Source organism: Neomonachus schauinslandi, chromosome 3 (genome assembly GCF_002201575.2).
Source record: "Neomonachus schauinslandi chromosome 3, ASM220157v2, whole genome shotgun sequence".
Taxonomy (NCBI): domain Eukaryota; kingdom Metazoa; phylum Chordata; class Mammalia; order Carnivora; family Phocidae; genus Neomonachus; species Neomonachus schauinslandi.
The window spans coordinates 159,041,730-159,066,882 of NC_058405.1; the positions used below are offsets into that span (position 1 = coordinate 159,041,730).

The 25,153-nt window shown below is 36.1% G+C and overlaps 1 protein-coding gene across 1 annotated transcript in view; it reads right to left on the reverse strand.

Moving 5' to 3' along the window:
- Positions 1–787: 787 nt before the first annotated feature.
- FAM126B (family with sequence similarity 126 member B) overlaps positions 788–25,153 on the reverse strand; it is an 82,830-nt gene continuing 58,464 nt past the window's right edge. Inside the window, exons 9-14 of the mRNA XM_021702895.2 lie at positions 21,498–21,593; positions 16,976–17,092; positions 13,416–13,503; positions 10,395–10,554; positions 9,509–9,676; positions 788–5,235 (exon numbers count right to left, since the gene is read on the reverse strand). Of these exons, the coding sequence (XP_021558570.1) occupies positions 4,637–5,235; positions 9,509–9,676; positions 10,395–10,554; positions 13,416–13,503; positions 16,976–17,092; positions 21,498–21,593 (1,228 nt within the window). The 3' untranslated portion in view covers positions 788–4,636. The remainder of the gene's footprint in view (positions 5,236–9,508; positions 9,677–10,394; positions 10,555–13,415; positions 13,504–16,975; positions 17,093–21,497; positions 21,594–25,153) is intronic.

The following is a 25,153-nucleotide window of genomic DNA, read 5'->3' on the forward strand; positions in this document are numbered from 1 at the left end:
TTCAAATAACTTGTTTCTAGAAAGCACTTTAAAAAAATTAAAGTATTACAAATAAGTGTCTCAACCAACTTAGTGGTTTGAAACATGACAATAATCATTCAACTTCAAAAATAAAAAGTTTCATATTCAGACTTTAATACAGCCATAGTATAGAAAAGTTGCTCTACAATTCTTAGATTTTCTGACCACTGGTATGACCTATTAAACATTTTTAACCTGAAAAACAAATACATAACTGAAATACTGATTAAAACAAAAACTTACTTTGTAATCCAATATCAGAAATGGAGAGCTCCTCCTTGCCAGTGTTTATATAAATAGTATACTACTCCCTAACAACAGATACTAATTTTTTAAATTTACAAATGAACATGCAGAGAATTAAATGAGACAACTGATTGTCAACTAAAGTACTCAAAAATGGACCCATACAAACCTCACAAAGTGAGGTAGCAGAAACACCCCACTTCATTAAAATACTCACAAAAATAGTGCAAAAAAAAAATCTGAAAGAAGTTATTCTCAGTATTCCAGTGTCTAATAAATAGTTACAATTAATTTAAAGCTACTAAGTGGAATTTGAGAATATACATTGGAAATATTGAGCTTATATAGCTGAGACTACCGCATTTAAGACATTTTATACGGTATATACACTTTAAATGACATAATGGTCACCATTCCATTATGGAATCATAAGCTTCACAATATAAACCGTTATCAACCACATAAGGAAATATTGCTTGTTCTCTATCTATTCTAAAGCACAAGTAAGGTTCAATTTTTTTTCAACATTAGAAATCAATGGAATAAAATTTATTTAATCTTTACTTTGCAAATACTCCATTGTGCAACACAATTAACTTGCTACCTAGGTGACTGTGAAAGCTGGCGGATTCAATTACTTTAAAATAGCTAGAAACACTGATCAAAGCCGTTTCTTTGGGTTTATTTTTGCATTTAAATAAATCCCCAGAAATATAATCAACTACAAAATGGCAGCATACAACTGTTATGTGGCAGAAAATAGTAAGGCATAAATTAGAATAAGAAAAATGTATCTATCCTTACATCTGTGGTATAGATACCTACATTTCCAACACTTCCCCATCTATGTTTATTACTCTACATTTTTTCTGGATTAAGTACTTTTCTTAATGTGCTGTATTCACCAACTACTAGACCAGAACTGTAAAGAAACTGCAGAAATGGAGAGTGTTACGTACCACATTTACCATAGTATGAGTACAGGGAGGCAGTGGGGTGTTAATATGCATTTGACGAGAGACAGGAGTTATATTCTGGCTCTGCTTCTTAGTTATGTGACTTCGATCATGTCACAACCTTTTAAGCCTCAGTTTCCTGAGGATAGATATTTGGGGAGGGGGCACTGGGTGACTAGCTAGATTATTTATAGGGTCTCATCTAGCACAAAAATTCCGACTCTATAATAAACAGGCACAGAAGAGTAACTGGGAGAATAAGAGTGGTGGCAGGGGTCAGGATTTTAAATTATACACTTCTCCCTCCAGGTTCTCAAAATATTTTTATATTTAAAAATCTTACTTCTAAGTTAGCTTTTCACACTTTACATTTTAGGTTGATTTCTAGTAACATAATTTAAAATTAATAGAGAAGAGTTACCAAAAGCTTCAGATATTTCTTTGTATTTCTTAATCCAACCTGGCATCAATCCAATTGATTTATTATAGAAAACAAGTATTTTCTCTGTAATGAGCTTTTCCATAGAGGGAAAGACCTTTTCTTATGAAAGGTAATAAGTATAAAACAACAGATTGTTAAAGAATAAAGTACGAATATTGCTGGTATATATTTGTAACAGCTGTTGTATATCTGAAAACTATTTTGAATTAAATGACAATAATGCAAATAAATATAAAAAAATCTCTTAGAAAATTTGACTTATGGTTTATTAAACTAAATTTTAATTATATCTTGCACAGGAAATCTGTTCTAAGACCCTGAATGCACAGTTTGAGCTAAATGAAATGTTTCTTCATTAAGGCCAAATCACATAACTTAAAAGAACAAAATGTCACAGGGTCATGAAACATTAATGGGTATGTATACATACAGAATATGTATGTATATACACACAGATAAATGAAATCCTCTAAGTTGAAAGTTTTCCAAAACCAACGTTTCAAGTTTAAGATTTTTAACAAAACAAAAGGGACATTTATTATATTTATTACAGCTTTTGCTGTAATTTGGTATTATTTGTTTTGGGGGGTTTTGTGTGTGTGTGTGCTTTAATTAAATCATGCTAGATTTAGATGCCAATTAACACACAACTTGTTGAATTCAAAACAACCTGCCAGCCTCCTAAATGAACCAGGCATTTCTGCCATAAAGTGAATGACCTCCAGCCATGGCCAAGATTTTATCCCTTGGTAAGAACAATGCTCTCTTCTTTTCCTACCTGAAACTTTGCTTTCCTTGGTATGTAATAGATATCTATACCTCATTTATTTTGGCTGCTTTCAAACTCATTTATCTGACATCCCTTAAATTAAAAGGGATATCTAACATATGTCTTTGTGATATATACATATACACCACACACACACACACACACACACACACACACACACACACACACACACCTCAATACATTTCTATTTATAAACTTTTACTTTTATCCCAGACTTTGGCAATGTTGTAGTAGTAGTACTAGTTGTACTAGTTCAGGTTCTAGTTTTCCATTTTCTATGAGCTGAAAAGTGTTACAGACCACCAAATTCAAACAAGCATCTCATTGTTCTTATAAAGATTCTAAAGAAAATCCCCTCCAAAACAAAACAAATGCTCTTACAATAAAATAAGAGGAGGGGGGAGGTTTTCAGATGTGGAAAAAAACAAGAGGCATTTTTCTGGTTACTTTATCAAAATCTATTGTGATTTTAATTATCATGATAGAGATAATATTTTAAACTTTGTTAATTAGGAGAATACTTGCTTTCTATAAATTCAGTATATTTTTCTTTCACAATAATAAAATAAAAATGTCTAAATGTACAAAGTACTAATATCTCTGATGTATTTTGTGGAAGGATAACGCATAGCAGTTCAAGTCACAATACATGATTTTCAAAAACTAGTATATTTTCTTTTTTTTAATCAAGCATTAGAGCCTGAGACCCAAAAGAACTTATACTGAAATCTTACCCAACCAAATCAGAACTAAAAAAATTTTTTTACTAATAATGCATTTTTGTAGCCTCTTAGCAGTTACCAAATGCTACTCACATACATTCAACATCTAGCTTACTGGCATGATTGCAAAGTTTTATAAAAATGAGAGACTTTTGCAGATATATGATTAGAAGGTACACAAATTGCATTACATTAAACACAAAGGCAGTGTGGTCCTTGTAGGAGAACTCAAGTCAGTACCCCCGGTAGAAATGTTCTATAAAAATGTGTCACGTTGAAGCATCAGTGTTTTCAGCCAATTATCTGTCCCTGATGTATTTCCTTGGAGTATATGATCTATCAGGACTTCAGGTTTCTTAATCCAAAATATCTGACTGAATTTAGGTACATCTAGAAAGCAGCTGAAAGGGTTTCTCCAATAGTCTAGCATCACAGAAAGTGGGTTGAGAAATCCCTCTCTTTACCTGAAGACGTACTTGTTCTACTTCAGTCATCATCAGCTCACAAAGGAAAAGAAAAAAACCTATCAAAACTTCCCCTCACACACACAGTCCCACACAAGCTAAACAAAAACCACCCCCTCCCCCCCCACAAAACCCCAGCACCAAAGTGTCAATCATTCCTGGGAAATAGAACATGCCCCTTGGATTCTCTGATTTGTTAGTTGTTCAAACTTTAAGGACGGAAATGACCTATGTCCTTGTGGGGAGGAGGGAAGACATGTTAATAATGACTGTAGAGCCATCGAGAAAGTGCATTATCAATTACACAAACAACTTTGAGCCCTGCCCTCCAAAGGAGGGGGCCAGAACTTGATTTAAATGCCTCAGTAACTGAACATTTGTGTCCTCGAAATAAAGGAGATGGGGGGAAAAAGAACCACGCACATTTTAATGGAAAAGTGCAGCAGTCTACCACCTTCCCCCATGCTTCTCAAGAAAATGATTGCACAGACTCAGAGAAGTCCAAAGTCATAGCAGAATCTCTGAGGCACTCCTGGTTAAAAGAGAAAAAAATATGATCCAGTAATCTCCATAGTTCTATAGATTATGAGAACAAACCCGTTTTTTTTTTTAAACAAAAACCAAAGAATCATTTCATAGGGATCATATACACCATTTCCTCTAACATATCCTCAGTCTCACAGTGTTGAAATGGGACCGATCAGCCTACGATGGATTGCACATCACCCAAGGAGAAAGGAAGGCATGGAAAATGCATACATTTTATACTGCTTCACAAACACATTTACAAGGAATAAGGTGAAGAGAAGATAGAGGAAGGAGGAAAAAGAAAACCTTATTGCTGTTTCCATACAAAATACAGTATGAAGATACCTAAACTAAATCAAATCTGATTACGATGACCAATATTTTCACAATGTGGGATGAAGTGTCTTCTTATACAATGAAATGTTCAGTTTAAAGGGTAAGCAGAAAGATGAGAGAGGATGTCAGAACTACACCTGGGATATTAGCTGCATATTGAAACTTGGGGATCGAGACTGCTTGGTTAAGGGAGCTCCTGGGCTGAGGAGCTCTTTACCTTCTCCAGCTTGACCTAGCCGGTCTTCCTGTAGACTGATAGTTGAGTAACGATTAACATTGTTAGCTGCTAAATTAGTAACTCCCTCAGTGCCAACCCCAATGCTGGTACTTGCTTGACTGCCATTTACATAGTCAAATGATTTGCTTGAGGAAGCACTGGCTGTCCGGATTAGACTTATACTATTGGTTTTTGGCACCACCTGGCCAGCAGGCAGGCTCAGGTGTTTCTTCATCGGTGTCAGCTCAATTGAATCTACACTGAGATCAGTTGGTTGCTGTACATACTGCCTGCGAATGACTGAATCTCGAGGGCTCTCACTGGATTTGATGACAGAGGCTGTTTCTTTATCCTTAGCTGAACGCCCAGTTGCTACTTTCCTTAAGCTTCCCCTCTGAGAAGAGGAGGATGGTTTGGTCCCAATTGGCTGACTGCTGAGGGAAGCCCCTGATGAAAATCCTTCATCTGCATCATTTAGGTTTACCGACTCTTCTCCATTTACACCCTCAGCACCTAAAAAACAAATCAGACATACTCAGCAATAGCTAAATTAAAAAAGAAGGAACTGTGAATAAAAACTCAACTGACCTTATCTCTTGGGTAATGTTTGCTGCAGTTTGGCAATGGCCCTGTTGTCAACGCTTCCCCTAAATAATTTAGGGGAAGAAAGCTTAATCTACACAGAATTCTAATATGTTATTCACTGTGTTTGTTCAGCTTTCATTAGTCCAGCTTTTGTAAGACTATCCACAAACAAACTTAGTATCTCAATTATTTAGGCATATAAAACAACTTTAGGTGAAATACATTTCATTACAAATCTTTATAATATACCCTTGTCTATTTGAGGTGATAATATCTGTTTAAAAAAAAAAAAATCAAAAATTTTTCCTCATATCTTCCTTAGCCCACCATAAAACAGACTATACAAAAGAGACTCCCATCTGGTTGCAGTCACCCAGAATAATGCCAAACTCATTATCCCTACAAGCCAAACCCTTTTTAAGGGCAGTACAATTTTACATTTACTCAACAGCTAAGTGCCTCTACATGGCTTTAAAACGTTTAACACGGAATTACTATATTTTCTAACTCAAAAAACTGTACATCGTTTCCAGTAATTTCATACTTATATTTTGTCTTATGGGGATATCTACTCACTGGTTTCCATATTTTCTCGACCAATTAATGTGAAGAAAATATTTGATTATCAGAAAGTAACCAGTAGGGATAATTAAGTAGGATTTTTACTCTCTATATTATGTAGCTGTAATACTTTAGATTTTTCGTCTTGAGATGTATTATTGTCATAATCACAAAATACTATGATGTCCCATTACGTTTTATGCAGAAACTGCAGTTAATGAGATAATCCTTATCTTAGGATTTTTGTTAGAAGGGGAGAAGCTTATCTAATATATTCAATTTGGGTTTTCCAAAAAGCCTAATTCTCTTACTGAAAGTATGATCAACACTCTCTTGGAAAGTAATACATATGCTTCTTTTGAAAGGGATAACAGTTTGCTACATTATTATGTATGTTTGCCAGACTGCAAGAAAGTTTAATCTGAATCTACATACAGATATCAATATTACAGTTAAGGTAAAATATTAGGAAAGAATTCTAAACAAATACTACTTTGAGATACAGGTTATCTAAGTAAAATATACATAAAATATTTAAACACAATATTTAACATAGTATTTGGAAAAATAAAAAATATTTTCTTAGATATATTTTCTTATACGGATTAGCTATTTCCTTGCTTCAAAAGAAGAATGAAATAGGCTATCTTTAAAGCAAAATGCATGTTATTATATCCAGCAGTTTAAAAATTTTCAACCATCATGCAAAGCCATATGAAAATGCAGCTGACACCACTTCTCTCAACCCCTTCTTCAAAATAGTATATAATGTAACTCAAAATGAAACTTTAAATTATATTCATATGGTATCATCTTAGCAATTTACTTACAGTTACTATAAAGAACTCCAAAATGCCCAAGAAAAGATATTTACTGGTTCACAATTGGTATCAGTAATAGAAAACTGGAGTGAATAGAAATGTATCATCAGATATAGATCTATATATACTGAGGAAAGGAGACTGAGAGACTTAGTGCTAGTGTCTAAATCTTGCCTCATGCAGGTCTGATGCCCAAGCAATATGGCCATAAAAGAGATGATAACATAAAAGCCACCATGCAAGAGAATCTGCTGATATTTTATACACTAAGAAATGCTGTTTCAATACAGTGGGACACTGACTATACTTTAATCACAGGCAATGTCCTCAGTTTAGCAATAATTTTAAATCCAACTTTAAAAGTCACAAATAAAACGTTACTTGACCATCAGGATAAGGGTAGGTGATGCGCTTATATTCTCCCTTCAATTTCAACATAAAACAAATATAATTTTAACTGTAAACTGATTTAAAACCATCATACTAGAAAATTCTTTTAAAAGGCCACATATTAATGTCAATACAAAAGCTCCAGCCGACTTTAGAATTACTAAAACTTTTCATAGGTTTTAGTAATTTCCTTCCTTCTATTTAAAAATCCTCAAGGAATCAACTTTTTTCTTTTCTAATTTTCTCCCTGGGTGATACTACTTCTCATGATCTACAGGGAAGATAACCAAAAAGGATCTTTAATGAACTTACTTTGATTCTTTCTTTTTAAAGATTTTTTATTTGAGAGAGAGAGTGCGAGTAGAGGGAGAGGCAGAAGGAGAGGGAGACAAGCAGACCCCCCACTAAATGGAGAGCCTGATACAGGACTTGTGCCCAGGACCTTGAGATCATGACCTGAGCCAAAATCAGGAGCCAGGTGTTCAACCAACTGAGCCACCACATACCCCTTTAATGAACTTTTCTATTCAGTCTGCCTTTCCTTATAAATTTAGCTCCTACTAATATTGATTTAATGATATGATTAATCCAGATTAAAAGTCAAAGTAATTTTTGAGAAATTTCAAACACACTGATGGAACTTATTCCTCTTTCCTTGTGGTGATACCCCACCCTCACAAACTGAAATCTTTACCAGCGATAAGAGATATTAAAATGTGGTATTTTAATATTAGATATTTTATTTTATTTTTTTAAAGGATTTTATTTTTAAGTGATCTCTACACCCAATGTGGGGCTTGAACTTACAACCCTGAGATCAAGAGTTGCATGCTCTACCAACTGAGCCAGCCAGGTACCCCTTAATAGGATATTTTAAAAGAACTACTATTTTGGTTCCTTTTTCAAAGTATATGACTTTTGATGAACTGGAAGAAATGTTTCAACCTAATCCCACACTCTAGAATTTTATCAAGTCTTAATTATCATAACACAGTACTACATTTAGCACAAATAATCCAACATTCTAACAATGGTGGTAGATATATCAAGTGGCTCGTTTAGTCATCAGGAATGTTGAGAAACAGGCTGTTATTCAATTTAGGCCAACTCTGGGTTTGACATCTATTCATATACTTATGTTTTATGCCTTTTAACTATCTCGGGGATAACATAAAGAGACAATGAAAAGCGAAGGCTACATCATTCACAGATCTCTGTAAAACAGCACCAACTCCTTTGGGTCCCTAGATCATGCACATGCAACACTGATAAATGAAGTTAAGGTCAATGTGGACAAATGGGCAGAAGGCAGATTTAGATTCTTACTGAGCATGCTCAAATTTCTAATGCACCAAAGAGCAAGAGACTTCCTTAAGGTGGAAGGTTACTGCTTCATACATGTTTTTAAGTAAAATATATAACCTATTTTAAAACTATTTGCTATATTTTATTAATTAGTGTAAAGGTTCCACAGTAACAGTACATTAAAAAATGAAAAACAGCCTACAGTTCCCTCTTTCACAAAGTCAACTCCTATGGGCATCACATGTAAAACAGCAAATAAACAGTTTTCTACTGGAGAGAAGTGTTCTTTTACAGATGGTGGTGGTGGTGGTGGTGGTGGTGGTGGTGGTGGTGGTGATTTGGGGGGTAAAAAAATTCTCATTTTGAGATACCTACATTGTAGAAACAAGGATCTACTAGGATACCTGAATTCTAATACATTTCAACTCTGTTTGAGAGCTACAGAAGACAATGATATTTACAATAAATGGTAAAATATAGTGTGGACCAGTACAGCATATTTATAGAGGAAAGAGGCTAGAAGTTCACTAGTTAGACCCAAGTAACTTGACCCACAGATTATAAGAAGTGATAAATACTGGTTTACTCTGTCAAAGAGGTAAGAAATTCTTGTTAACTGACCAACCTGGAATTAGAGATAAATCGGCCAGCTCCACTTTAATCATATTTCTCAAAGATAATGTATTTGTTTTAAAACTTTCTTCACATATTTTTAAGAAATAAATTATTATATAAATGAAATCAATTTATATTGACTAAAAGGCTCATGTCCATTGGTTGCATTTTTCCTTTCCTAATATTAGAATAAACATGCTCAGTAATGAAAAAATCCCAAGCATTTGCAGACCTTTTGGAGACAGGCCTCTGCCTTGTTAGTAGCCATGCCAAGCTGTTCTTTGGTTACACAGAATGCAGACTCTAGGCCAGCACAAATGGTAACTAAAGATTATACCTGACCTGGCGCTAGGCATATGGGGAGGTGTGCTTTGCAAGGAGGAGCTAATACACCCTGGGATAGTGGAAACACACACTAGAATGAAAAGATGTTCTGCTTGGGGATAGAGAGCCAGGATCCTTCTCCAGCAACTGCCTCACTGACTTCTGCCTCCTCATCTCTGTCCTACCCTCTGTTGTGGCTGCTGCTGAGTTGGGCTCCGGTGAGCCGTGCTCAGGGGTCCTGCGCACCAGCACCTCCCCCTCTTGAACACGTTTGATCCCTAGGTCAGTGGAGCCGTGTTGGATCGGGGAGCCAGGAATACTCGAGTCAGCCTCGTTTGAGAAGTCAAAGCCATCTGGGATTCAACATATAAAATTTTAGTGCTTTTGTGCTGCTCTATTCTTTTCTGAGCATTTTGACCCAGGCAGATTAGAGAATGTATATATGGATATGATAAAAACACAAAGACTATTTATATAGTTACATGTGTGTGCACAGCATGCACACACATAAGGCGGCAGATGAACAATGTGAGGTTTGCAAATGAATAGCACAGGAAAATAGGGATCATTAAAGTGGCAATTAATAAATCTTAGGCAAGACAGCTTGACTATTCAAGTACCATATGCCTATGAAATACTGCTGGATTCAGCACCTCCAAAAAAAGGAAAAGCAAAGATAAAAATCGAAAATACAATCATCAACTTTTTTATGGATAGCTTTTATTTCACCATTGGTTTGGTCAGTTATATAATTTTTTCCCACAGTGCTCATACATGCACCTTTTTTCCCATCCTATTCTTACTACTAGTTCAAAAAAAGACAAAAATTAACTTGATCTTATTTTTTGCTTTAACATTCATACAGCGGTCTAAATAACATCTTTCTACTTTATAAAAAAATATTTTTTATCAAAATAAATTCAGGCATTTAAACACATTTCTAGTGCTATATTTAAAAACTAAATAATTTTAATTATATAGAGTACAAAATATCATGTGTTAACCTAGTCTATAGAAACAGTGATAAATTTGCTAGAATCCATGAATGGGCTACAGGAATTTTACACTCACCTTCTCTCCTCCATCTATGACGACGGATTGAAGCTGTTGTAATCGCCGTCCGAGAAATCCTCGGCACTGTTGGAGTGACTTCCACTTTAAGTACTTTCTGGCCTTCTTGTGAAGAATCAGGAGCATCAAATGGTAATGAGTTTTTCATGGCACTGGCAACCTAAAATGATAATATAAAGTCTACACATATTTACACCAAATATATAATTTATGCTTATTTTACACTTCACATTTCCATAATTTTTTGAATATGTATATGAAGTGGTACTATAAAACATGAAAGTACACAATGTGTCAAAAAAGTTTGTACCTCCACTGTTTTGGTTTTTCTTTTTTTTTTTTTTTTATGGGGAGGGCAGAGGGGGAGGGAGAGAGAGAATATTAAGCAGGCTCCATGCCCCGCATGTGAGCCTGACACAGGGCTCAATCTTACAACCCTGATGCTCTGAGCCAAAATCAAGAATTGGACACCTAACCAACTGAGCCACTCAGGCACCCCTGTTCTGTATTCCTTTAGGCAGTCTTCTGAAATGAGAATTTACTTTTAAAATGTGAGTCGCATAGCCCACAGATTCCTTAAAGTTGTTCACTTTCAAAGAGAAATGGCGTTCCAAAGAAAGAAAAATTGTCTAACATTTGAACCCTGTTAAAGAAAATTTAGAAGTTTCTGATTCTTCAGATGAAAAATAACATGCAAAATTTCATTTCTCATAAAAAAAAAAATTAGCCTTCTTTCCACTCCTTTGTTTTCATAAGGAGAAATTTTCCCTAAACATGTCTGGCATTTTGTCCCACCACTTTCTGTTCCCTCCACAAAAAGAGGAAAATATCTGGCTGGAGAGTAATTATCATCAACTGGTGCATGTTTCTTAATTGGGTAGTGCTAATCTAGCAAAGATCCTGAGCTGGAGAATTATCTTTCTCACTTTTTCTCCACTTGGAAAGGATGAGTAAAATGCAGCAACCTGGATAAGTGTGCCAGCTCTGCCAACTCAAATTTCTCCAGGGGGCTGTACCAACATCTAGACCAAGGGGCGGGGAGGTAAGTCTTTCAATTTAGCTTTTATCAGGAATAAAGATGATGCCTGTTTCTCTACCTGCCAACTGTTTTATCTGTTTACCACCTGGCTCTAGATTTTAATAAAGAAAAGGAGTGTTGTTTGTTGGATCCCTCAAAGACCCCGCACAACAAAGGATTGCTCTAGGCTAGAGATTCTCTTTACCTATATTATCTTGGAAATGCCATCTCTACTTAATTTGTAAGACTGTTACAAGAGGAAAAGTATGAATTTAAAGAGTCTCACAAATACACAGTATTATTATGATGATGTAATTATTTTATCTTGTTATCCATTTGTTTTAGTATAAACCTTAGAGTAAAATTAGTCATGCTGACATGAGGGGAAAAATGGAAATTCAAACAGCAAAGAATTACTATAAATGCTACCTCAATAAACTTATAGTTAGCTTAAAATATAAAAAATAATACAAAGAAAATGACTTTAAAACTTGTACTCTTGGGGTGCCTGGGTGACACAGTCAGTTGAATGCCCAACTCTTGGTTTTAGCTCAGGTTGCAATTTCGGGGTCATGAGATCGAGCCCTACATTGCACTCTGCACTCAGCACGGAGTCTGCTGAGAATCCATCTCCCTCTCCCGCTGACCCTCCCACTTGTGCTATCTCTTTCTCTCTAAAATAAGTGAATAAATCTTTTAAAAAAAAACTGTAAGCTAATATAATTGCAATTAAAATCTACAATATGAACTACGTATCTGTCAAATAAATTTGATTAAAAAATTATACTTTTAAAGTGTTACAAGCAAAAAAACATAAATGTTCTTTTTTTTTTTTTTTTCTTGACAGAGAAAGAGAGATCACAAGTAGGCAGACACGGAGGCAGAGGGAAAGGGAGAAGCAGGCTCCCTGCTAAGCATGGAGCCCAATGCGGGGCTCGATCCCAGGACCCTGGGATCATGACCTGAGCCGAAGGCAGATGCTCAACCTACTGAGCCACCCAGGCGCCCCCCCAAAAACAAAAATATTCTTAAAATACCATTGTAACACTACAAAAAGCTTAGAAGACATAAAAATTGCAAAGAAAAACCATCCAGTTGAACCACCTAGATAACCATTAGCATTTGTATGTTGCTTCAGTCTTGTCCAGATTAAAAAATAGTTGTACACCGCTTGACCACTTAACATAAGTTAGCATTTTTCTTTAGTATAAATTTTTGAATACATAATTTCATCAAGTCAACATAAACTTAATCATTCTCTGTGAAACACCTTTTGTTTTGATTCCTCTACAATTAGAAATAACACTAATGTTGTGCTTATAATACGTTAAAAAAATTCAAAATAGTTTTCTGGGATGTGTTGCTAGACATGGATGGTGGGTTAAAGAAAACAAACACACATTACTGAACTGCTTCTGCAAAAGGATATTCAGAGTTGTGTTATACTGCTACTGATAATGGAAAGATTTTTTAGAAATACATTTATTTTTTAGAAATATATTTATTTTGTGGAAGAGTATGAAATCTTTTTATATAGAACAAAATATTAATTGGCTTTCTTGTCATGCCTGTTGAGAATCTTTTTCTCAGTTTGTGCAATACATACTAATTTTGTTTTTAAAAAAACGGAGGTTTAGAATTTAGATGCTCATATGGTCAAAAAAAGGAGCCCAACCTTTTTTTTAGTGACTTGTCCCATCACTTAAGCTTAGAAAATCCTTCCATCTCTAGAAATTTGAGTAAACGTTTCTAACCTTTTCCTCTTTCTTTTCTTACAGGATTTCAAAACATTTAATTATTTAATTTATCTGAACTTTATTTTGATATGTGGTAGTAGAGGATCTAAATCAATTTTGTTTTCTCTCCAACAGTTAACCAATTGTTATGGAATAAACCTTTCTCCCTCAATGATTTAGTTTGCCTCATATATTATATACTGAGTATTTTTACTCACTAGTGCCCCTTTCAGGCACAGGTATGTTTAATAAAGAATAATAACTTACCAATAGTGGTTGAGAAAAGAGTTCTAGCTGAGCTCTATAAATGATGTCATCAAGGACTTCTTGGCCAAGGTCCCACTGCCCATTATACCTGTGGAGAGGCAGACTGCTAATTATCTTTAGCAAATATTTCTGATCTTTAACAATAACGTTTTTATTGTTCCAAGTCCTACTATTTTGGTTCTAAAACAAGATTTTCACATTTATTTTTGCATCATTTCATTTCTAAACTATCCCACTTTTGGGTACAAGAACAAAATGAAGAGGGGCACCTGGGTGGCTCTGTCAGTTAAATGTCTGACTCTTGATCTCAGCTCAGGTCTTGATCTCAGGGTCATGAGTTCAAGCCCCATGTTGGGCTCCACACTGAGCGTGGAGCATACTTATGAAGATTTCAAATACTAATGTTTAAAATAGTTTACAGATGTCTCTTCACAAATTAGTTTTTATCATGTGTTGATATTTACAATAATCTATTTAAATGCATTCATGAAAACTTGAGTTATGGGCTATGTAGAGAGACAGTTTTCCAGAAAGAAAGCCTGACCAACATTCAGACTCCAATTTATTGACTAGTTATATTTTGGCTACTTTAAAAAGTACCAAAAGGACTATGAACAGTTATACACCAACAGACTGGACAACATAGAAGAAGGATAAATTCCTAGAAACATACAACCTACCAGGACTGAATCACGAAGAACTAGAAAATCTGAATAGACCAATTACTGGTAAGGAAATTGAAGCACTAATCAAAAATCTGCCAACAAACAGAAGTCCAGAAGACTAGAAGGCTTCACAGGTGAATTCTACCAAACATTTAAAGAAGAATTAGTACCAATCCTTCTCAAACTCTTCCGAACAACAGAAGAGGAGGAAATACTTCCATATTCATTTTACAAGGCCAGCATTATCCTGATACCAACACCAGACAAGAACACTACAAGAAATAAAATTACAGGCCAAAATCCCTGATGAACATAGATGCAAAAATCCTCAACAAAATATTAGCAAACCAGATTCAACAATAAAAGGATTATATACCATGATAAAGTGGGATTTATCCTTGGGTTCAAGTATGGTTCAAAATCTGCAATTCAATCAACATGATATACCATATTAACAAAATGAAGGATAAAAAGCATATGATCATCTCAATAGATGCAAAAAAAAGTTTTTCTGACAAAATTCAACATCTTGTTCATGAAAAAAACTCAACGAAGTGGGTATAGAGGGGATATACCTTGACATAATAAAGGCCATATATGACAAGCCCACAGCTAACATCATACTCAACGGTGAAAAGCTGAAAGCTTCTCTAAGATCAGGAACGAGACAAGGATGCCTACTCTCCTACTTTGAAAAATTCAACGTAGTACTAGAAATTCTAGCCAGAGCAATTAGGCAAAAAAAAAAAAAAAAGGCACCCAAAATCAGAACAGAAAGAGTAAAACTGTCTCTATTTGCAGATAACATGATATTTATAGAAAACCCTAACAATGTCACTAAAAAACTGTTAGAACCAATAAATACAGTAAAGTTGCAGGATAGAAAAATCAATATACAAAAATCTGTTGCATTTTTATACACTAATAATGAACCATCAGAAAGAGAAATTGAGAAAAAATTTCCATTCACAATTGCATTAAAATAATACCTAGGAATAAATTTAAACAGGATGAAAGATCATATACTGTACACCTGAAGTTTTCATAAAGACACTAATGAAAGAAACAGAAAAACACAAATAAATGGAAAGATATTCTGTACTCATGGATTGGAAGAATTAATATTGTTAAAATGTCCATACTACCCAAAGCAATATACAGATTCACTGTAATCCCCATCAAAATTCCAATGGTATTTTTCACAGAAATAGAAATAATCCTAAAATTTGTATGGAACCACATAAGACCCTGAATAGGGAAAATAATCTTGAGGAAAAAGAACACAGCTGGAGGCATCACACTTCCTGATTTCAAACTATATTCCAAAGCTACAGTAATCAAAACAGTATAGTACTAGCATATAAAACACACATAGATCAGATGGAACAGAGAAAGCCAAGAAATAAACCCACACATACATGGTCAATGAATTTACAACAAAGGAGCCAAGATTATACAACCGGGAAAGGAGAGTCTCTTCAATAAATGGTGTTGGGAAAACTGAACAGCTACACACAAAAGAATGAAACTGGACCCCTATCTTGCATCATACACAAAAATCAACCTAACATGGATTAAAAACCTAAATGTGAGACCTGAAACCTTAAAACTCTTAGAAGAAACACAGGAAGTAATTTCTCAGACAGCAGCCTTAGTAACATTTTTTTTAGGTATGTCTCCTGAGGCAAGGGAAACAAAAGAAAAAATAAACTACTGGGACTACACCAAAATAAAAAGCTTTTGTATAGCAAAGGAAACGACCAACAAAACGAAAAGGCAATCTACTAATGGGAGAAGGCATTTGCAATGATATATCCAATAATGGGTTAATATCCAAAATATATAAAGAACTTCTACAACTTAACATTAAAAAAATAATCTGATTAAAAAAGTGGGCAGAGGACCTGAATAGACATTTTCCAAAGAACACGTACAGATGGCCACAAGTACATGAAAAGGTACTTGACATCATTAATCATCAGGGAAATGCAAAGCAAAACCACAATGAGATATCATCTCATACCTGTAAGAATGGCTTTTATCAACAAGACAAGAAATAAGTGTTGCCGAAGATGTGGAGAGAGGAAATCCTGTACATACACTATTGGTGAAAATGTAAATTGGTACAGGGAGTATGGCAAACAGTATGGAGGTCCCTCAAAAAATTAAAAATAAAACTACCATAGGATCTAGCAATTCCACTTCTGGTATATATCCAAAGGAAACAAAATCACTAACTCAGAAAGATCTGCACTCCATTCATTGCAACATTATTTACAATAACCAAGACATGGAAACAATCTAAGTGTTCATTGACAGATGAATGGGTAAAGAACCCAAATTCACAGATACAGAAAACAGACTGGTGGCTGCCAGAGGTGGGGGGTGGGGGTGGTATAAAGAATGAAAGTGGTGAAAAGGTACAAACTTCTAGTTGTAAGATAAATAAGTCTGGGGTGGTATGGTGACTAGAGTTAACCATACTGTATTGTATATTTAAAAGTTGCTAAGACAGTAGATTTTAAAATGTTTGCATCACAAGAAAAAAATTCGTAACTGTATGTAGTGATGGATGTTAACTAAACTTATTGTGGTTATCATTTCACAATATAAACTATATCTAATCATTATGTTGTACACCCAAAATTAACACAATCTTATATGTCAATTATATCTCAATTTCAAAAACTGTCTTTAATCATTATTATACTGCTCTCAAATAACAAGTGTATATTCATTAAAAAAATATAAAAAAAATTCATATTAGAAAAAGAAGATAATGGGTGCACCATGGAACAAAAGAGTCAGTGTTGTGCACCTGATAAGGAAAAAAGGGAAATATTAAGTTTCCAAACATTCTAAGAATTCACTCAGTTTCACAGTCTATCTACTTACATGGCATAATAAACCCCTGTGAGAAGTTGCACCATGAATTCGGGATCCAATACTATCCGACCACAGAGTTCTTTCCAGTGTTTTTCATGTTGCCGTGGAAACCCACTCACACAAACCCTAGGAAAATACGGCATTTGCCATGTGTGACTTCATGATTCATTAAACATTTTTCCTTTCATAAATTCACTTATTCAGTTATTCATTCCTCATATTTATTAAGTACCTGCTTATGTGCCAGTCACTGTCCTGGGCCTAGGCATACAGTTATGAACAGGCAAAAAGATAAAAATAAAATCTATGCCCTCACAAAGCATACACTCTAGAGAACTATATCAATAAAAGCAGTAACTTTTTTTTTTTTTTTAAAGATTTTATTTATTTATTTGACAGAGAGAGACACAGCCAGAGAGGGAACACAAGCAGGGGGAGTGGGAGAGGGAAAAGCAGGCTTCCTGCCGAGCGGGGAGCCCGACACGGAGCTCGATCCCAGGACTCCGGGATCATGACCCGAGCCGAAGGCAGACGCTTAACGACTGAGCCACCCAGGCACCCCGCAATAACTTTTCTCAAATAGCTATGTCTGTCATCTTCCTCCCTCTTTAGAAAAAAATTGTATAACTTTTACACATCCCAAATTTTATCAGGATGAATTAGTGGGAGATACAGAAATCTCAAAACAAATAAAAGGACATTTCAAAACACCTGATGTCTATGAGGCCTTTTTTTTTTAAGATCTTATTTTTAAGTAATCTCTATACCCAACGTAGGGCTTGAACTCACAACCCCAAGATCAAGAGTTGCATGCTCTACCGACTAAGCCAGCCAGGCGCCACTTTGAGGCCATTTTTAAATTAAAGTGCCACAATAATTCTCTGTCTTCATCTCATTAAGAGATGCTTCTAGAAAAGTTATGTTGAGTAATTTTCAAAAGTTATAATGTACCTATATTATTTTAATCAATTAATTTGTTAGAATAATTGTAATGGTAAATGAGTCCAAAAGAAATTTTTCAGTGTTTAGTGCATTATGATCTCTGGGAAAAAAAATTTTTTTTTAAAGATTTTATTTCTTTATTTGACAGAGAGACACAGCCAGAGAGGGAACACAACACAAGCAGGGGGAGTGGGAGAGGGAGAAGCAGGCTTCCCCCGGAGCAGGGAGTCCAATGCAGGGCTCGATCCCAGGACCCTGGGATCATGACCTGAGCCGAAGGCAGACACTTAGCGACTGAGCCACTCAGGCACCCCTCTGGAAATTTTTTTAAAAATCTCAATTTACAGGGGCGCCTGGGTGGCTCAGTCGATTGGACGTCTGCCTTCGGCTCGGGTCATGATCCCGGGGTCCTAGGATCAGGCCCCTCCATTGGGCTCCTTGCTCGGCAGGGAGCCTGCTTCTCCCCCCACTCCCCCTGCTTGTGCTCTCTCTCTCTGTCTTACAAATAAATATATAAAATCTTTAAAAAAAAAAAAAGTTTAAAATCTCAATTTACATATATATTTTTGTAGCAGAGATATACAACTAAGAGATCAATAAAAGGACTTGTAAGCATAGCAGCATCTGGCTGGCTCAGTCAGGAGACCATGTGACTCCTGATCTTGGGGTTGTGAGTTAAAGCCCCATGTTGAATGTGGAATCTACTTAAAAACAACACCAACCAAACCAAACCAAAAACCCACAAAAAAACCCAAAAGTACAAAATAAGACCTACAACAATGGTTACATTAAACAGAAAAAAAAAAGACTTGTAAGCATAATATGGCATTAGGATAAAATTATGTGAGTAAAGTGGTAGGAAAGATCAATTTCAAGGAGAAAAAGGAATAATATAATGTCAGACTATTAAAAGCCTGTTCATCTATTCTTCATATGGATGATGGTCAGTATTTACATTATATACATTTAAAATACTAACCTAACAATTATTTTATTATGTCAATATTTACATACTAGAAATCATACCATTTGCAACTATTTAAGATAAAATGAAAAATTTAAATGTTAATTTAAAATTTGTGAGAGTTACATAGATTTTTAAAATTCTTTAGGGGATATATGAACAACAGTGTGAGGATTACTAAACTCTATCATCATTTTTATTTTAGGGGTGTCTGGGTAGCTCAGTTGGTTAAGCATCTGCCTTCAGCTCAGGTCATGATCCTGGAGTCTCAAGATCGAGTCCCACATTGGGCTCCCTACTCAGCTTCTCCCTCTGACCCTCCCCACCTCTCATGCTCTCTCTCTCGCGCTCATTCTCTCTCACTCTCATTCTTTCTCTCTCAAATAAAGATCTTAAAAAAAAGAAAAGAAAAGAAAATTTTAGGGGCATGTGGGTGGTTCAGTCGTTAGGCGTCTGCCTTCGGGTCAGGTCATAATACCAGGGTCCTGGGATCGAGCCTCCACATCGGGCTCCCCACTCCGCGGGAAGCCTGCTTCTCCCTCTCCCACTCCCCCCTGCTTGTGTTCCCTCTCTTGCAGTGTCTCTCTCTGTCAAATAAATAAATAAATAGTTTGTTTTTTTTTTAAGATTTTATTTATTTGAGAGAGAGAGAGAGCACAAGAGGGGGGAGGGTCAGAGGAAGAAGCAGACTCCCTGCTAAGCAGGGAGCCCAATGTGGCACTCGATCCCGGGACTCCAGGATCATGACCTGAGCCGAAGGCAGTTGCTTAACCAACTGAGCCACCCAGGAGCCCCTAAATAAATGAAATCTTAAAAAAAAAAAAAAAGAAAAGAAAATCTATTTTAAAAAATGTCTACCAAGTGCCACAAAAATTAAGAGATTTGGCAGGTTTTGTTTTGATGAATCAAAAATAGTCACTTACAGACTTATCTATGGATAGGTAGTAAGTGCTTAAATAGTGTACTCTCTTGGTAACAGTAATCAGGTTAGAGACAAAATTTTGTTAGTCATTAATCATGTTATTACAGGCAAGTGAAAATAATATAGCTATTTTAAGAGAATCTACAAAATCAAACTTATAGCTAATTTAGATTGGCCTTTCCCCAATTAGCAAAAACGGTTTTGTTATAAATAGAACCATACTCTCTTCCCAGTAACATAATAGCATGAACTTGAACAAAACATTTGTGGGTGGACAGTCTCTTGAGAGGGGCCATGAATCCCTATGATCCCTCTGTCCTGGTATTCACACCCTGTATATCCCCTACTATTGAGTGTGGGTGGGACCCATGATTTGTTTCCAACCAACAGAATATGGCAAAGATAATGGGATTTCCATGGCTACATGTACATGATTATATGATTATGTTATATAACAAGATTGTACTGCAGGTCTTGCTGGAGTCTCTCACTCTTTCTCTGCTTTAAAGAAGTGAGCTACCATGTTGTAGGCTGCCTACGCTGGGGAGACAAAGAACTGAGGCTGGCCTTCAACAGAGAGCCAACAAGAAATTGAAGCCCTCAGTCCTGCAACTAAAAGAACTGAATTCAGCCAACAAAAGCGTATAATACCTCAATTAAGCCTCAGATAAAACCGCACCTCGAGCCGACATCTTAACCACAGCTTTATAACACCCTAAGCAGAGGACCCAGCTAACACATGCCTAGACTCCTCACCCACAGAAACTGTGGAAATAATAAATGTGTGCTATTTGGCTGATAAGTTCATTGTATGTGGCAATTTGTTATGAGGCAACAGAAAACTAATACAGCATTTAACCTTTTTTGAGGGGCTCAGTTTCCTCAAGTAAAAATCAGTTGGATGGAATGAACTCAGGGTTCCTTCTATAATTGAAATTCTCTGATTCAAAAGCTACTCTGACTTGAAACTAATTTATATTAAATTTTTTTCTACACTGGACGTTTAAATTTCAGCTCAGCTCTGTCCAAATTATTAGAAATTCTGATTTAGTAAAGACTAGAACACACAGGGGCGCCTGGGTGGCTCAGTCGTTAAGCGTCTGCCTTGGGCTCAGGTCATGGTCCCAGGGTCCAGGGATCGAGCCCCGCATCAGGCTCCCTGCTTTTCCCTCTCCCACTTTCCCTGATTGTGTTCCTGCTCTTTCTCCTTCTCTGTCAAATAAATAAATAAAATCTTAAAAAAAAAAAAGGCTAGAACACACAAATACAAATGAGACCTACAGATAACTGGAGCTATTGCTAATCTTATCCAAAGCACAGTTATTTGTGAACTATATAAATGAAAACATTCACATTCCTTTAGACTTTTTCCACATATAGGACTATTTATTCAAAGCTCTCAAAGTGATTTACAAAACTTGGCATACAGGCAGTGATTAGGTGTATCACTAAACCACCCTAAACTTAGGACATGTTGGCTTAACTTAATGTTCAGCTAGAAAATAGTTCTTTAATGCTGAAATATTTTCAAAAGTCATGATACAGGAGGGATGATAAGGATTCCTATAGGAATGTAAGCTTCCTGAGTTTTGTTTAGTGCTCTACTGCAACAAATTAGAACAGCACCTAACCAGAGAATATGTGCTCAGTAAGTATCTGTCCAATAAACGAATGTGAAAGCTAATGATAATTATTCTTCTCACCTGGAACCCATCCGACAAAGAGACTGGTAAGATGAAGCAGGCATATACACAATAGCAGAATTATAACATAACATGAGAAAACTCAGGACTTCAAACCTAGAAAAAATAAAACAAAGGAAAAGAGTTACAAACAATTATTTCTACTGGAGACTATGATTTCTTTGTTGGGTAGTTATAATAATAATAGTGACTTTCCTGATTTCTCAGATTGCTGTGATATCCTCCTCAATGATTTCCCTGTTTTCATTTTCTTTATTAAAGGTCACATCCCTTGCTACCATCTATATTTTCTTCATCAAAAATAAACCATTGTGCTTGAACAAATGACTCCTTATTACATTAATCCACTGTTCCCACTGACTACATGATAAAATCCAAACTCATCATGGCATAAAAGGCCTTTAAAATCCACCCTTGGGGTGCCTGGATGGTTCATTTGGCTGGGCGTCCAACTCCTGATTTTGGCTTGGGTCACTGTCTTGGGGTCCCGAGCTTGAGCCCCATATCAGGCTCTGTGTTCAGTGGGGAATCTGCTTAAGGTTCTCTCTCCCTTGCCTCTCTTCCCTGTGCTCTCTCTAAAAATAAATAAATAAATCTTAAAAAAATAAATAAATAAAATCCATCCTCAACCTACCTCTCCAACGTTACTTCCCTCCACTGCCTACCATATACACCACACTACATCGATCTTCTTACCACTCCATGAGTATATCATAACTTTTCATAACTCCTTGCTTTTATGGAGGCTGCCCTTTCTTACTAGAACATACTTTTTCACTTGGGAAATTCCTGCTTAGGTTTCAAGTGTTGGCTCAAATTTTTAACTTAGACATAAAACCGTTCTTAATTCTCCTGGCTAAAGGAAAGAGTTCCCTTTGTTGTGTAGCTCTAATACAGCATTTATCCCAGGAAATCATAATTCCTTGTCTTTACCGATGTTTTACCTATTTAATAATAAGCAACTTTACTCATTTATCATCTCTATCTCTAGTGTCCAGCACAGTGTCTAATACATTATAATTGCTCAAAAAATTTTTATTGAATGAATAAATGATTTTATTTAATGAGCAAGGATTTCTTTTCTTTCTTTTTTAAACCAGGGATTTTTTTCCTTAGAATTTTATTTATTTGAGAGAGAGAGAGTGCACACAAGCAGTGGGAAGGGGCAGAGGCGAGAGGAAAAAGCAGACTCCCCGCTGAGCTGGGAGCCTGACGTGGGGCTTGACCCCAGGACCCTGAGATCATGAACTGAGTTGAAGGCAGACACTTAACTGACTGAGCCACCCAGGCGCCCCTGAGTAAAGATTTCTTAAGCTATACTTAGCTTCAGCTATATAAGTCTCTAAGGAATGTGGTTCCTTAACCTGGATGCACACTATTTAAGGGCATTCTGGAATGATATATTCCTGTGCCTCAACCCAGACTGACCCAATTAGAATCTAGGAGGGCATGATCCAGGGAAGTTCTTCTTCTAAAAAGCTTCCCATAGGTGGTAAGGAGTATATGGAAACTCTCTGTACTATTTTTGAAACATTTTTTATAAGTCTGAAATTATTTCAAAATAAAAAGTTAAAAACTGACTTGAAAGTCTGACTTGGAAGCAGTCATATCTGCAGATCCCTTCTCCTTCTCTATGCTGTAAGGTTTATTGGAGATTTTTTTTTTTAAGGATAAAAGAAAATTCTATTTGAGAACCACCAAGCACAACTGTGGTTTGGAGTGAGGGTTGGAGGGAGAGATACCATACTGAAAACAGGAAAAATAAGTATTTCTTACTGGATATTGAAACCTGAAGCTCTCCTTCCCTTCTTGGCCACCAGAATGCTAGGCCACCCCACTAGTTGAGAGACCAGAAGAGTTTTTGATCACCCTAAGAGGAAAGACTTAAGAGGTATAGACTTGGGAAGTTCTTCAACTGAATGGCTCAGTGAAGTTCATAGTCAACTAGCCCTACTCACAAGGTCAGAGCTACTCATATTTTATTTCCTTTCCTTTGTCTTCCTTAGTATAAGGGGGTGGGGAGGATTATCAGACATCTGAAGAACTCCAATAACGTGAAAATGAGATCAAAATAAAGAAATACAAAAGGGGGGGCACAATTTGGAGGAAACACAATATACAAAGAGAAAAAACACTTTAAACAGGGGCGCCTGGGTGGCTCAGTCGTTAAGCATCGGCCTTCGGCTCAGGTCATGATCCCAGGGTCCTGGGACGGTGACCTGAGCCGAAGGCAGATGCCTAACGACTGAGCCACTAAGACGCCCCTAAATAAATAAAATCTTAAAAAAAAACTTTAAACAAAGTAAATTATCATTAATATTCTCAAAAATACAAGAGATGTGTGGTTTCTAGGGAAAAAAAAAACACAACCACCAGGATCTATTTAAAAAAAATACTTAGAAAATCAGAAAAGCTAGATATACAAAATATAACGGCAGAAATTAAGAACTCAAGAAAATGACTGGTGGATGAAGCTGAGGAACTATCACAGAAAGTAAAGCAAAAGGAAAAAGATATGGCACATGGAGAGAAAAGAGGACCACTCCAAGAGTTCCAACATCTAAATAATAAAACCACCAGAAGACAGATAGTAAAAGATAATAAAAGACAAACAAATAATAAAAGACCAGATAAAATGGAGAGGCTTAACTAATTAAGCGAAACAATTCAAGAAAATTTTCCAGTCTAAAGGACATTAGTTTCTAAATCAAAAAAGTCCACCTAGTGCTCAGCACAATGGAGGAAATAAGCCTATACCAAGAAATATCACAGTGAAATTTCAGAATACCAGTAAAAAAGAATGAGGATACAGGTACAAGAAACAGACCCACGCAGGAAAGAGACAAAAGGAATCCCAGGATAAGAGTGAAGGGAGATCCCAAGATAATCGTATATCAGGTAAAGAGGGCAATACAGTCCAGACTGGAGTAAGTCAAAAGGCTCCAGGAACCCCTTTTGTAGGAAAATGAAACTGAGAGATAACTGATATGAATGAAGACTTACAAGGAGATTTAGACAACTGATAGAGAATTTACAGGAGTTGAGTTATAAAGCAAATAATAAACAAAGGGGGAAAAGACAATTATGAACTCCAAGCAAATCAAAAAGGTATGCAAGAAAGGAAAAGTAATCATTTAATCACAAACCTCAGTCATATAAAGGGAGGAAGCTTCAAATGAACTGTGGTCATTCATAGTAATAACAAAGCTGAAAAATGAGTTTCCCACAGTTACAACAGAGCTACATTGAGAGGACAGGAGAATGAGAGAAATGAGCTAAATCTCTATCTTTCAATGGGATAAGTTGTTAGATAATGCCCAAGACTGAAAAATTAAGAAGCAGCAAGTTCCTCAAAGATGTGGAAGTAAACATTAAAAGAGTCAGTTAAAACCTTGGCACCACTGGCATTTTGGGCTAGGTAAGTGTGGGGGATTTGGCCCAGCATTGCAGGATGAGCAGCATCACTGATTTCTACACACGAGATGCCTATAGCAGCCCTCCCTCCCACACCTAGTTGTGACAATCAAACAAATCTCCAGATATTGCCGAATGTTTGCTGAAGGTAAAAATGCCCTGGTTGAGAACCACTGGTTACAAGTTGTTATATGTGGGAAAGGAAAAATGGTAGGGGGGAGGGGAAGAGCTGGAGACTGCAG